This window comes from Heterodontus francisci, chromosome 8 (assembly GCF_036365525.1).
Source record: "Heterodontus francisci isolate sHetFra1 chromosome 8, sHetFra1.hap1, whole genome shotgun sequence".
NCBI lineage: Eukaryota > Metazoa > Chordata > Chondrichthyes > Heterodontiformes > Heterodontidae > Heterodontus > Heterodontus francisci.
In genome coordinates this window covers 92,881,037-92,897,584 of record NC_090378.1, presented here as the reverse complement: position 1 = coordinate 92,897,584, position 16,548 = coordinate 92,881,037, and the positions used below count along the sequence as shown (strand labels likewise).

The 16,548-nt window shown below is 43.1% G+C and overlaps 1 protein-coding gene across 1 annotated transcript in view; it reads right to left on the bottom strand.

The window, feature by feature from the left end:
- LOC137372569 (regulator of G-protein signaling 8-like) overlaps positions 1-16,548 on the bottom strand; it is a 59,077-nt gene that overhangs the window by 34,627 nt on the left and 7,902 nt on the right. The window contains exon 2 of the mRNA XM_068036502.1: positions 392-480. Within this exon, the coding sequence (XP_067892603.1) occupies positions 392-480 (89 nt within the window). The remainder of the gene's footprint in view (positions 1-391; positions 481-16,548) is intronic.

Here is a 16,548-nt window from a genome sequence, read left to right as displayed (position 1 = left end):
TTTCCAGCTGAATGTAAAAGTTTTTAGTTTGTGTACCTTTTTATATTCCTGGGTAAAGTACTGAGTGAAAACATATTAGTGATTCGTGCTTGCTTGCCTTTTAATCACCAAAACTTTCATCTAATGATAGCTTTGCAAAAGGCAGAGTTAGGAACGGTCTCCCACTGAATCCCTAACAGCAGCCTAATGCTAGCACAATGGCAAAGAGGGAATCTAGCCAAATTTGGAATTCCATTTCAGCAGTCAAATCTAGGCCAGCTCTCAGCAAGGCTCCCTTTCTTGGCTCGGGGAGACTCTGTTGAAGTGGGGCAGCAAATCCAGCCAAACAGCACCTGCGACTGGACTGTCATATTGTGAAAGCCCAGCCGGAAGGAAAATAAAACAGACTCACTGTGTCGCGCTGGTCCTTTTCTCAGCGGGTTTCTCTTTGTGAATTCTGCAGTCGGATAAGCTGTCTGTGTGAAGCTGCGACAAGCTGAGCTGTGGAGATAGGATACCAGGATGTGTGATTTCTCTAACACCAATTTGCTCAATGATGTACAATTTCTTGCAGAATCTTTTTGAAGCGCTTTCTGCTCGACAAGAATGTCGATTGACAAAAGGAAAACACTGCTGTTTTTTATACAATATTTGTCACCACCCACCACCCTCCCCACCTCACTCCTTTACCATTCCAATGACTGTGTGTATTTTTGCTTTTGATTGGTGCAAAGTATGAGTAGTTTACCTTACTAGGGCGCATCATCTTTTATTTATTGTATGTCTCTATTGTTACTGAAAGTGACTGGATGTTGTCAGCCATGTTGGCAGCGGCTGAGATGGGAATAATTTGTTTTGATCAGTGTTCTTGGGATGAATTGAATTGAACTTGAATGATGAATAATTTGTTGTTTCTCCCCAGACTGCAGGATGTTAGCTGCATCTCACACACTAGCCAAAATAGGTGGTTTAGTTTCCTATGTATTCGAAGCAAGAACATTCTGTGTCCTGTTTCAGAAATAAAATATATCTTTATCATTTTGAGGCCATTGTGCCCTTTGCTGGTATTTATATCAGATACAGATAAGACTGCTTACTGTGGAATTTCATCAGCGAAAGAAACGGCGGCAGTGGGAAAAGATTCTTAATTAAGCAAAAGTCAACCTTCACATCATTTGTTCCCTGAAGGCTAAAGCAGTCAGATAAAAACAGCAGCTAAATATAGCCCATAGTCTAAGCTTACTTTTAAAGAGAGAGAGATTCATAAATGGCACATACAAGATTTGATGGAAAATAGCTTGCAGCTAGCACTCGGGCACCAGTCACCAGCATTTTGTGCTTAGCTGCAAATGCTTTTGGCCTCTTTGGGACTTTTAGAATAGCAAGACAATAGGCTGTGCTGGATTTATTACCGTCATATAATGCAAGAGATGTGATATGCTGAGAAAAGCATCAATGTTAATAAAACTGCTATTTCACATTAGTATTTCACACCAGGTAGTCACATAAGAATGTTCGCCATTTGAGGCAACTTAAGCCTCAATGTAAGCTGTTGTGGACCTTTTGCTGGATGATGCTATTAACAACTTGAATCAGGTTGTGGACCTCCAAGTAGCTGAATTATAATTCAAGTGGAGGGGTGTTCTGGCATCTTGTACATACCAAATTTGCATTGCTCCATGATTGGTGATCATGCCTTCATCTACCTAGGCTCTGAAGCTCTGGAATTCCCTCCCTAAATCTCTCCAGCACTCTTCTACGCCACCCCCACCCCACCACCAACCACACCACCCCCCCAACCTGAGAGTGGCTGGGAGGCAGGGTGGGCAGAAAACCATGGGAGGCGGGTGGTGCCGTTCCCATTGCCTACCCACCCGCGCTGATATTTTACCAGCAGCAGGGGTAGCTGGCAAACGGCCTTCCCATCCTAGACCAAATGACGCCTGAAGTAACCAATGAATTGCCATTTAAGGGCCTTCTCCCACTGCTACTGGTATATTACCAATGGCAGACAGGCACTTCAGCACCTGAGGAGGCCGCTCAGTAATACCTGGTTACCTCCTTGCAGGCTGTGGGGGGGGGGGACGTCCTTCCTGATTGTGCCCCACGGAGGAATTCCCCCACAGTGGCACAAGCCACCCACTTACCTTTTCCAGGGCCTGCTCCATTGTTGCTGATCCTGGCTTTGTGCAGTCCCAGCAATGGCCATCACTCCTGGTGGCGGTGCTGGGACTAAAGAACTGCTGACCCTCTGATTGGCTGGCTGCTCTTGTAGGCAGGAACTCCTGTCTCAGAGGGGCAGAAGTCTCAACAAAGGCCAATTAAGGGCCTGGACCATGCAAAATTGCCACGTGGCTTCCAGGCCCAGCAGAGGCGGGCTCCCCCTCCCCCCGCTCCGACGTTTTAACGATAGGAGGGGCTACTGCTGCAACATAAAATTCCGACCTTTCTCTTTTTTCACCTTTTAAGATGCTCCGGAAAAACTACCTTTTTGGCTAGGCTTTCAATCATCTGCTCTAATATCTCCTTATGTGTCTTGGTGTCAAATTTTGTTTGATAACGCTTCTGTGAAGCACCTTGGATGTTAAAGGTGCTATATTAATGCAAGTTGTTGTTGTAGCTGTGTAGGGATTGTTTCATATAACATTCAAAATGAGGTTGACTGCAGCCCTTGCTGCTCATGAACCTTGTATGTTCACAAATATTTACTTGGAATACCGCAGTGTTCAACTCTCATCATTGACCCAAAAATGTTATCATGTTCTACACAGCACTACTTTCCACTTGAAGAGAGTACCTTTTCTTTTATCCCAAACGACAGAAAGATGCAAGATATACTCAGCCTGCGTCTGATCTGTCTATCTGATACAGCGGCTTTTTCTGCTGATTTTTCCAGGACCAGGGAGATATCCATGTCATAGGACGATAGTGACACAATTATCCAGGGAGACCTGTGTGTAGGGTGATCTGGAATAGAAGTCATGCTCTTGTAGAAAATTCTCATTGATAGACCACACTGATCTAGCCTGAAGTGCCAATTTTCATTTTGTTCGCTACTTCATGTCACCCCTAATTTTCTTGATCTCTAGATGGGGGCTGTTTTCTATCCTAACACCTGGACAATTTAACTGTTCCATTTTATAGCAAAGTTCAAGGGGTTAAAGACCTAGACACAGTACAAAGATACCTTATTATAGAAAAGTCAACTTCCAGTCTTATTTTTCAGTCAGGCTGCCTGCATTCATGAGAACGTTGGGAACAGGAGTATGCCATTCAGCCCCTTGAGCCAGCTCCCACATTCAATTAGATCTTGGTGGACTTGTACCTCAACTCCATTTTCCTACCTTTGCTCCATATCCCTTGATACCTTTACCTAATAACAATCTAGCTATCTCAGTCTTGAAAGCTGCAATTGTCCTAACAACCACGCACATTTGGGGAGAGTTCCAAATTTCTGCCACCCTTTGTGTGTAGAATTGCTTCCTGATTTCACTCCTTAATGTGCTTGTTCCTGATTCTCCCGCCACAGGAAATAGTTTTTTCCTATCTACCCTATCAAATCCTTCTAAGACTTTAGAAACCTCAGTTGCAAATGTGCTACATTTCTTATATGTCCTGCAGTTAATTATATTTCTTTGTCAGAAGAAAGGTATCTTTAGGGAACAAAGGTATTCTTCAGACCCCCGAAATCCCTCCGCGATTACATTATGGGCTGGATTTTACCAGCCCCTCGGTGTCGTGGATCGTGGCGGGGAGGCCTGTAAAATGCTTGCGAGGGCGGCCCGCTACAACCCACAGCGCCGAGAAGGCCCCGCTGGATATTAACGGCAGCGGCGACGCCTCAATGCGGCTCCCCCCTCCACCCCCCCACGCTGTCAAGCGGTGGGGACTTCATTAAAATATGGAAATGAGGTTACTTAAAATGCAAATGAACTACCTGCTACCGATGCCGATTTTACGGCCGCCAATAGCAACTCGCGCTCCTTCGGAACTCCATATGGAGTTCCGAGGTGGGAAACTGGTGGGGAGGGGAGAGGACTAACATTATCAGGGTGGGGAGAGGAGCGGGGAAAGAATTTTTTTTTATTGGCTATGGGGATGGTGGGAAGGGGATGACAAGGTTGGAGGGGAAGTTCAGGGTGGGAATAAAATTAATGTCTGTCAGATTGGCATCTAAAACAACCATGGGGGGGGCGGTGGTTGGGAAAGGGCCTCCTGCTTTTGATTTTTAATTGAAAAATTTAAAAGGTAGTTTCCCTTTAAAGATTCAAATCCCTCATGAAGGGCTTGAAGCCCTTTACAAGTGGTGCCCGATGCTAGGGACGTAGCAGCTGCCCCCTCTACGTCATCGGGGGTGACCTCTCCAGCCCCTCCATTTAAATGAGCCCCTGGTCGTAATATCGTGGGGGCTCAGCGGCGGCACTGCCGTGTTGGAAGGCTGCCAACTTCACGGCTGTGCGGCATGCCGATAAAATTCAGCCCTAGGTCTCCCATACCTGCCATATGTATTTCATCTAAATATCCTTTCTATTTCTAGTCTCCAGATTCAGGACTTTGCAGCCTCTATTGCAATGCAGTATTCGGTTAATTACATTTCTTCTTCGTCCTAATAAATCTCATGTAATCTTGTTCAATTTTGTGATTAATTCCTGTACATCCTCCGAGGCTTCATTATGACATGTTGAGGTTGGTTTTGAGGCTAGCGACTGCTTGGAAAGTTGTGTTCAACACTTTATCAAAATTATACCCGCAGAATTCAATAACCCCCAAAAAACGGATGCGGGGATTGTGATGCAAGATTAACTCATGCCTGTTGCTTCTGACACAGGCAGCATGCCAACTTTGTGCTGCTTGCTGATTGCCATGGTTGTAGTGGCTGCATGCCTCAACAGGGGACCTAAGATTGTGAGACGTTAACGCCAGTTAGTGGTAGCCTGCACTAATTAAAGTCAGTCTACGCCTCTTGAAGAAGAGGTGCATTGTGGCTGAAATAGGTTCTGGGAGTTAATCTACAGCTGAATCTGACCTGGAAAAGGCACAAGAATGGCACACTATGGGAGAGAACGGGCTCCAAGATTTTTTAAGGCTCCACTGAAGGCCTTCCTTGGTCAAGGAAGCACAGAGGAGGAGTTCTGTGTCATATGCACAGGGGTCTAGAAGGTCCTCCAAACACACATTCAGAAGTCAATGGGAGCAGATAGTTGCGCAGTCAATGCCAGGAGTCAAACCCCGAGGACCTGCATGCAGTGCCACAAAAAAGTTCAACGATCTCACACAAGTGGTCAAAGTCAGTGAATGCATCTTCAAATGCCATATTCCACCAACTGCACCACAAGCCTCAGACACTACTCAATGCACCACACCCCCATCACTTACTTACCAACAATCTCCTTCTCACCCTCATACACTTTGCACTGCTGCAAGCCTCACACCCAGGTCTGACAGCTTGCACACACTGCCAGCTATTCAACCATGACAACCATACTACCCACACAGATTGCATCACACTCACTGACACACTTCCCTCTCTCTTGAGGGCAAGGTGGCACACAATCGGAGTTAGCAGGAGCTAATCAGTGGGGACAGGCATGGCTACATGTGCTTACCCCCATGGAGGAGACGGCGCTCGCCATTATTGGAGATGCCATGGCCACGATGGGGCTGAAACCATTGAAGTTGATAGCCTCATACCTAACCCTCCTTTTCGCATTCCACTTCCCGCTCATCCCACATCTCTTTTGAATTAGAAGCTGTAGTTAGTGTAAGCAGGTACCTCTTAATTTCACCTTCCCCCCCTTCCCCTCCCCTCAGCGCAACCCTACCCTTGTGTCTTTCTCCTTTCATATACCTAAGGACTGCAATGTGGCCAAGCAGTGATGAAAGGGCAACATGTGGAAGAGCAAGAAGACAGTGATGATGAAGAAACACTGGCACTCACCCTCACACTCGCAGACGCTATTTCAGATACTGAAACTGTGTGCACTTTACACTATTGAGCTTGCATCTGAATGTTACACACTGATTGACATCATGATCATGATACTTCTGGTGGACGCTAACTGCATGCGCACTAACACCCTCGCCAATAAGGCACGTGGTGCGATTCGCAACAGAAATGTACATTGCAGATGTCATTTTGGACCTCTAAGACCTCTCATAGTGCCCAAATAAAACAGGTGCTATGCATCCAAATTTTGCAGCCTGTATTTTTTCATAAGTTGTTCCTAGATTCTTAAGTCGCTGTTTAATACCAAAACTTACAAAGTTATTTCATCACTGATGGATTTATAGTTCTAAAATGTTCATTAATGTCCAGTGAAAATTCATCTGTTAATCTATTTCAGATCACAGTTGTCTGATCATAGACCTTCAGAACACCAAACAATTCCTTTTTATTATTTTTGTGGAATTTTGACTATTTTATTCCAGTTTCATTCTCTCTTTATGTTCCTCAGAATTGACAGTGTTGTTCATTTTCTTTTGAATAATTGATTGATTCCCATTTTTGCCTTTATAACAAGTCTTTTGTAAACCTCTTATCGTGCTCCCCAAACATGGTGATGCAGTGTTGAAACTTGCATCTAAATGCATTATTTCATTTCAAAGGTGTAATTGAAATGCCTGCATGTAAAGGGAATCATGTGCAAACCTTGTTATCCTATCCAATGTCAAGATGGTGCAACTTTCAATTTCTTTTATTCTGCTCTTATAAGGCTGCTTAAATGGGGAGTGTATTTACTGAATTGCTCCATAAACCTCCAAATAGTGAGAGAGATAGAGGAGCAAATCTGCAGGGAAATCACAGAGATGTCCAAGAACTATAGAGTGGTGATATTGGGGGACTTAAATATCAATTGGGATAATGTTAGAATGAAAGGAAAGGAGGGGGAGGAATTTCTGAAATGTGTTCAGGACAACTTCTTTGGTCAGTATATTCTCTGTCCAAGTAGGAAGGAGACATTAGTAGATCTGCAGTTGGGGAATGAGGTGGGCCAAGTGGACCAAGTGTCTGTGGGGAGTACTTGGCTAAGAGTGATCGTCATATCATAAGGGTTAGATCAGTAATGGAGAAGAGGAAGGAACAATCTAAGGTAGAACTTCTAAATCGGAAGAGGGCTTACTTCAATGGGATGAGAGGAAATGTAGCCAGGATAGAATAGAACTGAAGACTGACAGGAAGAACTGTAACAGAACAATGGTTGATCTTTAAAGAGAGATGTTTCAGGTACAGGCGAGGTACATTCCAACAAGAGGGAAAGGTAGGCGAACTAAAGCCTTTAGCACCTTGGCTGACGAGGGAGATAGAAAATATGATGAAATAAAGAAAGAGGGTGTATGTTGCATGTCAGGTAAATTCTTCAAGTAAGAACCAGGCCAAATACAATAAGTTGAGAGTGGAAGTGAAGGGGAAATTAGAACTAGCAAAGAGAGAATATGAAAATAGAATGGCAGTTAATATAAAAGGGAGCCTTAAAATCTTTGACAGGCATGTTAATAGTAAGCGGGTAGTAAGAGGCTGGGTGGGTCCTATTAGATACCAAGAGGGTGATATATGCTTATAGGCACAGGGCAAGGAAAGATGTAGGGTCACTGACCTGAAATGCTAACTCTGCTTCTCTCTCCACAGATGCTACCAGACATGCTGAGTATTTCCAGCATTTCTTGTTTTTATTTCAGATTTCCAGCATCTGCAGTATTTTGCTTTCATTATAATACTTAAGAAGTACTTTGTATCAGTGTTTACTAAGGAAGAGGATGCTGACAAAATATCAGTAGAAGTGGAGATGATAGAGGTAATTGATGGGTTGAAAATTGATAGGCAGGAAATACTGGAAAGGCTGGCTATGCTTAGAGTGGTTAAGTTGCCTGCTCTGGATGACTTGCATCCCAGTTTTTTTTTTATTCGTTCATGGGATATGGGCGTCGCTGACGAGGCTAGCATTTATTGCCCATCCCTGATTGCCCTTGAGAAGGTGGTGGTGAGCTGCCTTCTTGAACCGCTGCAGTCTATGTGGGGTAGGTACACCCACAGTGCTGTTAGGAAGGGAGTTCCAGGATTTTGACCCAGCGACAGTGGCAATATAGTTCCAAGTCAGGATGGTGTGTGGCTTGAAGGGGAACTTGCAGGTGGTGGTGTTGCCATGCAACTGCTGCCCTTGTCCTTCGAAGTGGTCGAGGTCACGGGTTTGGAGGGTGCTGTCAAAGGAGCCTTGGTGCATTGCTGCAGTGCATCTTGTAAATTGGTACACTGCTGCCACTTGTGCTTTGGTGGTGCAAGGAGTGAATGTTTGTGGATGGGGTGCCAATCAAGCGGGCTGCTTTGTCCTGGATGGTGTCGAGCTTCTTGAGTGTTGTTGGAGCTGCATCCATCCAGGCAAGTGAAGAGTACTCCATCACACTCCTGACTTGTGCCTTGTAGATGGTGGACAGGTTGCTAAAGGAAGTGGGGGTGGAGTTAGCGGAAGGGATTGCCATAATCTTCCAATCTCCCCTAGATATGGGGAGATGCCAGAGGCTTGGAGAGCGGCAAATGTGACACCCTTATTCAAGAAAGGGTGTAAGGGCATTCCTAGTAACTGCAAGCTGGTCACTTTAACGACAGTGGTGGGTAAGGTTTCAGAAACAATAATCAGGGACAAAAATCAACAGGCACTTGGAGAGTTCTGAGTTAATTATGGATAGCCAGCACAGATTTGTAAAAGGCATATCATGCTTGACTAATCTAATTGAATTTTTTGATTAAGTAACAGAGAAAGTTGATGAAGGGAATGCAATAATTGTTGTCCATATGGATTTTAACAAAGCATTTCACAAAGTACCACATAAAAGGCTGGTTAACCAAATTGAGAATTGAGGCTCATGGAATAGGAGAATCAGTGTCACCTAAGATAAAAAATGGGCTTGAGAACAGAAAACAGCGAGTCATGGTAAATGATTGTTTTTCAGACTGGAGGATGGTAGACAATGATGTTCCCAAGGGTTTGTGCTAGGACCACTGCTTTTTGACGTACATAAATGACTTGGATATTGAAATACAGATTAAAATGTCAAAATTTGCTGATGATACCAAACTTGGAGATGTGGTAAATAGTGAGGATGATACAAATCAACTGCAACAGGACATAGATAGGCTAGCAGAATGGGCAGAGAGGTGGCAGATGGAATTTAATACAGACAGTGTGATGTGATGCATTTGACAGAAGGGATAAGGAGATGCAATATAGACTAAATGGCACCGTTCTAAAGGGTGCAAGGACAGAGGGACCTGGGGTTTCATGTGCATAAATCTTTGAAGGTGGCAGCATATATTGAGAGAGTAATCACCAAAGCTTGTGGGATCTCGGGCTTCATAAATAGAGGTATTAAGTACAAAAGTAGGGCAGTTATGCTGAACCTATATAAAGCTCTGGTTAGGCCACAACTAGAGTAGGATGTCTAGTTATGCTCACCACACTTTAGGAAGGATGAGAGGGTGCAGAGGTGATTTACCAGAATGGTTCCAGGGATGAGGGATTTTAGCTACAAGGTTAGGTTGGAGAAACTGGGGTTGTTCTCCTTGGAGCAAAGGAGATTGAGGAGAGATTTGATAGAGGTGTACAAGATCATGACAGACTTAGACAAGGTAGACAAGAAAAAGCTGTTCCCAATAGCTGAAGGACCAGGGGACATAGATTTTGGGCAAGAGATGCAGGGGAGATGTGAGGTAGAATTTCTTTACACAGCGAGTGGTAATGGCCTGGAAGTCACTACCTACATGGGTGGTGGAAGGGGAGACAATGAATGATTTAAAAAGGAAATTGGATAGACACATGAGGGAAATAAACTTGTAGGGCTACAGGGACAAAGTGGAGAAAGGGACTGAAAGGATTACTCTACAGACTCTGCATGGACTTGATGGACAGAATGGCATCCTTCTTTGCCTTAATGACTCTAAGTCTCTATGTCTAACTTTTCCTGATTTGGATGAAAGGTTATCAATCTGAAATGTTAACTCTGTTTATCTCTCTCCACAGATGCTGCCAGACCTGCTGAGTATTTCCAGGATTCTTGTTTTGCTGTTTCTGAGGAGGAAGACTGTATAATAAAGGATCATTTCAGGACCATGGCCTACAGCACTGACCTGCACCATTGGTCTGAGTTTCACAGCCCAGTGTTTACAGAGCAGAGGTCAATGCAGGAGTCTACTTACTGAAAATGGCTTCCATTGTGTCGCTTCATGATGGACAATGCTGAGAAGACAGACACATTTAATCAGGATGGGCTGCTTTCTTAACTCCGTAGGGGAAAACAATATGATATCTTAAATAAGATCCTCAATCTAAAATGAAACAGCAGGCACGCTTTGATCTGCATGAAATTGATTTGTTGCTGTTGAAGCAATTATATTTTTAAAGATTCTGATTTAATCCTTGGGTTGGTCTAGACATGGCAGTGAAAATCTCTAATTATTTCAATGAGTGTGTGTTTTTTAATGTTTCCAATCACAAAATCTGCATCCATAAACTGCTAAGCACAGTTGTTCATTGTTGGAGAGGAGAAGGCGTGTTGCCAAACTGGTGTCCTAACATAACAGTGCTTCTCTGACAAAGAGTTAAGAGGAAACATTTTCCAAATAGGGCCTTAGACAGAGTGGCTGTTGTGAATGAGTAAAATGACTAATCCCAGCAAAACAAATGATTTTATTGTGTGATACATAATCCAGCAGCAAGACAATAAGCTGATACAGAAGGTTGATCAAAGGCGTTGAGGGCCTGTAATGACCAGGTGAGAAAGGTGTCTAGGGGTCTTTTACTGTCTTCACCTGCTCTTATTGTAACAGGATTTAATTTTAAACATACTGTGTTTTTAGCTCCCCCTTTGTGAATCCTTGTTCACATCTTTCCAATTATAAGGCAAAGAAATGAGCACACCTGGTTTTCTTTAGGTTTAAAGAAGAAAAGTGAAATTTATTAAAGCTTAAACTTAAACTCGGTTAACGGCGAGGGATACACGCCGCGCCCATGCTAGCATGCACACGCGATACGCACATGCAAATAGAGACAGAAAGAGAAGAAAAATAAAATGGAGAGGTTTGAGGCAATCTCTGAAGAGGGTTCTTTTTACTGTGCTTCAAGCTTGCTGTAGGGTCCTTGATTGTAGTAGTCTTACTTTTCATTGGGGTCCAGTATTCTTCTTAAACCTTGTTCACTGTAGGAGACTTTTCTCTCTTGGGGTTCATATGTCTTCAATGGTTTCCGAAGCTGGTGAGAGGGAGATGGGAGCAGATAGGAGAGAGGTGTTCTCAGTCCAGGAGCAAACAGTCTTCTGATCTCTTTCCCTGTTGCAAGTTCAAATTCAAAAAAATTCCAACAGTCAGTCATGTGACCAAAACTAGTCTGACCATTTCTTGTATGTATTGGGGAAGCAAAGACTGGTTCCCTTCGTTCCAACACTGTCTATTACTATGCAAATGTCTTTCCAGTCACGGGCTTGCAATTTTAAGTTTTAGTGTTCATGTGGTGAAATAATGTGTGCCTCAGTCTTGGCAGGTGGGGGGGGCGGGGTTTTGCCTGACAAGACCACTGAACCTTTTAAGTAGCTCCCTTTGTTTTGACTTATTCTTCTGGGCACTTAATGGCCAAATAATGAGTACCTTGTTTCTTATTGTTCTTATATAAATGGAAGGAAATAAAATCACTCCCCACCCTTGCTCTGTGTTTAATGGATATAAAGCTGGGTGTCCTCCTGTGGAAATGCCAGGACTTCTACCCATTGTATCATTATGTGGGATGCTGAAGTGGCAAGTGAAACAGATCCAGTAAGACTTCTCCTGATCTAATATTCTTTTAGAAATATGACTGAAACATATAGAATTTCTGGAATTACACTGGTCCAATTGGTTCCCATGGTGATGAGTTTCTTGGGTTCTGTTCTGATGTTGTTCTTCTTCCTGCGTTCTTGTGCCGTGCTGCACATGGCAGGGTAGTGTGACTCAGATTTATTCCTGCGTAATTCCACTGATATTTTCACAGTAATGAAGGACCACTCGCAGAGAACATGAAATCTGAAGAAAACATAATTTGTCACTTAATTCTAACTGTTTCAAACCTAAATTAGCTAAATTTGTGTCAATTTGAAAAAAAATTAGCTGACCTTATACCTTTGCAGTTGACAACAGATTTGGCAAACCAAAGGTGCCACGAGGTCTCATAACATTGTCAGAGTACCAATTTGTTCACGATCTGATGGGCAGTATGGTTTAAATCTGAGTATGCACCTGAATGTGCAGCTGAATATATAGACATTTCCAAACACAACTAATTAAATCTTCCCGTGAGGGTTCAATTGCATCTTGCAGATGTGGCACACTAACAAGCCAATTGGGATTTAAAAATTTGCATAGTCTCTCATAGTGGTGCCCTAATGATGAATAGGTGTTATTAATGAGTGTGAGAGAGAGAGAGAGCTTCTTATCGAAACTTGAATGCACAATGCAACACAGTTCTTAGCAAGACTGTTTTGAGAGATTTTCTGCAACTGGGTATTTTGAAGCATCAAACTCATCCCAGTAATGTGCACTCAGCTTTATAGACCAGTGCTGTGTTTATTTTAAATGTATAAATAGCTGTACTGTTTCTGCAGTTTCCGTATGAAAATAAGTAGTCAACTGTAATGATCTTAGCAATTAAGCCTGACCTAATGCTGAAAGTATGAAACGCACAGACAATCTGTTAGTCACTTTTAGGCCCTGATGTTTTAATGATGCCCCTGGCACTAGTTAGACAGAGTTCCTTTGAAGATGTCTATTGCTGCCCACGCTGGCCCTTTTACTTCCATAGCGATAATCAGATGAATCGAAGTAGGTCAAGCGCCTTTGCCGCAGTGCACCACGGGATGGCACAACACCACGTGGCTTGATCCAATTTTCCACAAATAATGTCCTGGAGGCAACTTCTTTTTCTGAGCGGTAACATATTACTTTCCCTAAAAGTAAATCACCCATATTCTCCGCGGCTGAATTAAGCGGCAATTTGCAGATTGGATCGCTCAATCACTGATGAATGTGTCTACAATGGTGCCAGCCTTTGAAATCATTACTTGTCATGCTAGGCCCCCACCTGCCAAGAATGAGGCACATTAATTCTGTCATGAACATTGATTTTAAACTGTTACTGGCGTAAAGAAAGGACTTGTTAACCAGATCAGCCGTGGCTGGAAAAGACATTTGCATATTAACAGGCGGTGATTAGAAGGACAAAGGACCATTCCCTGACACATTCAGTCCACAGTAGACCTTGATCACCAGGTATTGTGTGTAAGAGGAGCATTCCAGAGACTGCTAAGGTGATACAATCCAAGATGTGGTCAGACCAGTTAGTCACATGACTAACCTGCTTGGCAACCTGGATTTTTCTGAATTGTACTAACAGTTTGAACTCAGAAAGATGTTTACTCCTGGACTGAGAAGATATCTCTTGTCTGCTCCCATCTCTTTCTCACAAGCCTCTGAATCCACTGAAGACACATGAACCCCAAGAGAGAAAAGTCTCCGACAGTGAACAAGGTTTAAGAAGAATATTGGGTCCCAATGAAAAGCAAGATCTACCTACAATCAAGGACTCTACAGTGAGCTCGAAGAACCATAACAACAACTCTTCAGATATTGCCTCAAACCTTTCCACTTTACTTTTCTTCTGCTCTTTTCTGTCTGTGTTTGCATGTGTGTATCGCGTATGCATGCTAGCGTGGGCACGTCATGTATCTGTCGGCGTTAACCAAATTATAGTTTAAGTTTAATAAATTTCAAATTTTCTTCATAAGAAAACCTGTTTGGCAGGTTTCTTTGCCTTATAATTGGAAAGCGGTGAACAAGGATTCACCAAGGGGGAGCTAAAAACACAGTGTGTTTAAAATTAAACCCTGTTACGCTGAGACCAGGTGAAGGCTACGAGGGACCCCGAGACACCTTTCTCACCTGGTTGTAACTTAGAAACATAGGAGCAGGAGTGGGTCATTCAGCCCATCGAGCCTGCCCTGCCACTCAATGTGATCATGGCTGATCATCCACCTCAATGCCTTTTTCCCACACTATCCTCATATCCCCTTATGTCATTTGTATTTAGAAATCTGTCACTCTCTGCTTTAAACATACTCAATGACTGAGCTTCCATAACCCTCTGGAGTAGAGAATTCCAAAGATTCACAACCCTCTGAGTGAAGAAATTTCTCCTCATCTCTGTCCTAAGTGGTTTCCCCCTTATTTTGAAATTGTGACCCTCGGTTCTAGACTCCCCAACCAGGGGAAAAGCTTAACTGCATCTACCCTGTCTATCCCATTATGTATTTTGTAGGTTTCAAAGTGGCGAGTCGAAGAGACTTAGCAGTTGGCAGGAAAAAAGACAGAAGTGCAAGGAGAGAGCCAACTGTGTGACAGCCCCGACAACCAACTTTATCTGCAGCGCCTGTGGAAGAGTCTGTCACTCTAGAATTGGCCTTTTTAGCCACTCCAGGCGCTGCTCCACAAACCACTGACTACCTCTTGGCGCTTACCCATTGTCTCTCGAGAAAAGGGGGCCAAAGAAGAAGGAGGTTTCAATGAGATCATCTCTCATTCTTCAAAACTCTACAGAATACAGGCCCGGTTTCCCCAATCTCTCTTCATAGGACAGTCCCACCATCCTGGGAACAAGTCTGGTGAACCTTCGTTGCACTCCCTCTATGGCAATAATATCCTTCCTAAGTTAAGGGGACCAAAACTGCACATAATACATTACTCTTCCGATAATTTTCAAACTCCTCTTAAATTTCACTCAAAAAATAAACAACCTATACATTCTGTATTATGAGAGAGAGAGACAGCCCTGTTCAGCAAGCTACAATATAAAATATCTTTTATTCAAAAGCTGGCATGTTTGCACGAATCTGGACATTTCTTACATACTTAAGACATTTTCTTTCTAATTCTTCCAGTCTGCTTCCTTCTTTTGTCAGTATTATTTTTATTAATGCATGGCAACAGGCTATTCAACTGTAAGAACACCCCAACCAAACTATTCTTTCTTCCTCTGGCATGTGGAAGTGGGACTAATTGGATAGGACTTTCAGAGAGATGGCACAGGCATGATGGGCTGAATGGCCTCCTTCTGTGCTGTATCATTCTATGTATATCTGCATGTTTTCCAGCTTCAGCTGCTAGAGAATATTTGGGGGAAGGATGGTGAAGGTTGAAGAGCAATTTGACTGATTTTTTTCTCCTTTCCTCTCCGTTCCCTTCTTCTTTACCCTCCTCTTCTCACTCTGAGACCAATTGTAGTATCCGACTGCCACACTGTATGGTATGGAAGGGTTTAAAATCTCAGTCCTTTAATTCAAACTGAGGGTCTACAATGGTTTACAATGAACAAGCGATTGAAATGACAAGTAATGTGTAGTTCCGTTAGCACTGCAGCAAAAATGCATTTGTGCTTTTTGTAACACAAATATAACCTTGATAGGATGTAAATGTATGTTTTCAGCCCTTTCCACAATCACCCACCCCACCACCACTGCCCACCATTGTTCAGGGCACTGTTATTTAGTGGGCACCGTTAAATAGTCAGAGGTCACAGACTGCTGGCATCTGGCCACCACCGACTGAATCGTTTTAAGATAGTGCCCTGGCATTTTGGGTACTGGTAAGCCCCATATTTGTAGAATTTTTTCTAAATAGAGCATTTGCTTTTAATATTGTGGAGGAGAAAGCCCGAGTATTTAGGGCTACAATATACACAGCTGATACCTCTCAGATGTGCACCAGAAATTCAAGAAATGTGTAGCTGAAATTAATGTGCAAAGGGTCATTTGTGTTCAGGTGTTGTTAGACAGGTGTTGCAATGCAGACAACCCTTCTTATATACCCTAACTTCAAATCGTATAAAATGATAACTGTTACTATGAAATTTGAACTTTAAATAAGGCATTGTTTCTGATTGATGTTCGGTGACTTTCACATACATGCACATTGGGTGAGAGCAGAATTCAGTTTAACTATGATATCCTTAGCTGCTAAATAACCTGCTGACATTCACTATCCATGGTCACAGATGAAGAATAGAGACTTAGATGTAATTCTGGAAGGTGGGTAACACTTGAGTCTGTGCTGAGTTATCTGATCCCAGCCATAATGGCAATGTCGTTTCAGTGATTCCAGGACAGGGAGAAGGGTCATCAGTCAGCATTCCCCACTCCTGATTGCTATCCAGTATCCCTACAGCTTGAGGACAGGAGTGGGCTTGGCTTCGATACTTCTCGTTGTCAACTAGATTGCTGACATTAATTGATGAACTGGCACATGAAGAATTAAAAAAAAGAAAGACTTGCATTTATATAGCACTTTTCACAACCTCACGATGTCCCAAAATGCTTTGCAGTCAATAATGTAGCATTGAAGTTTTGCAATGTAGGAACAGAGCAGCCAAATTGTGCACATTAAGGGCCCAAAAAAAGAAATGCTTGGTTTAGGTACACTGAAGGGCATTAAAGCCATGGAAATGTACCGCAGTAGAATCTAGTGCATCCAGGAGAAGGGAGGTACATTTGGAGTACTGTGCA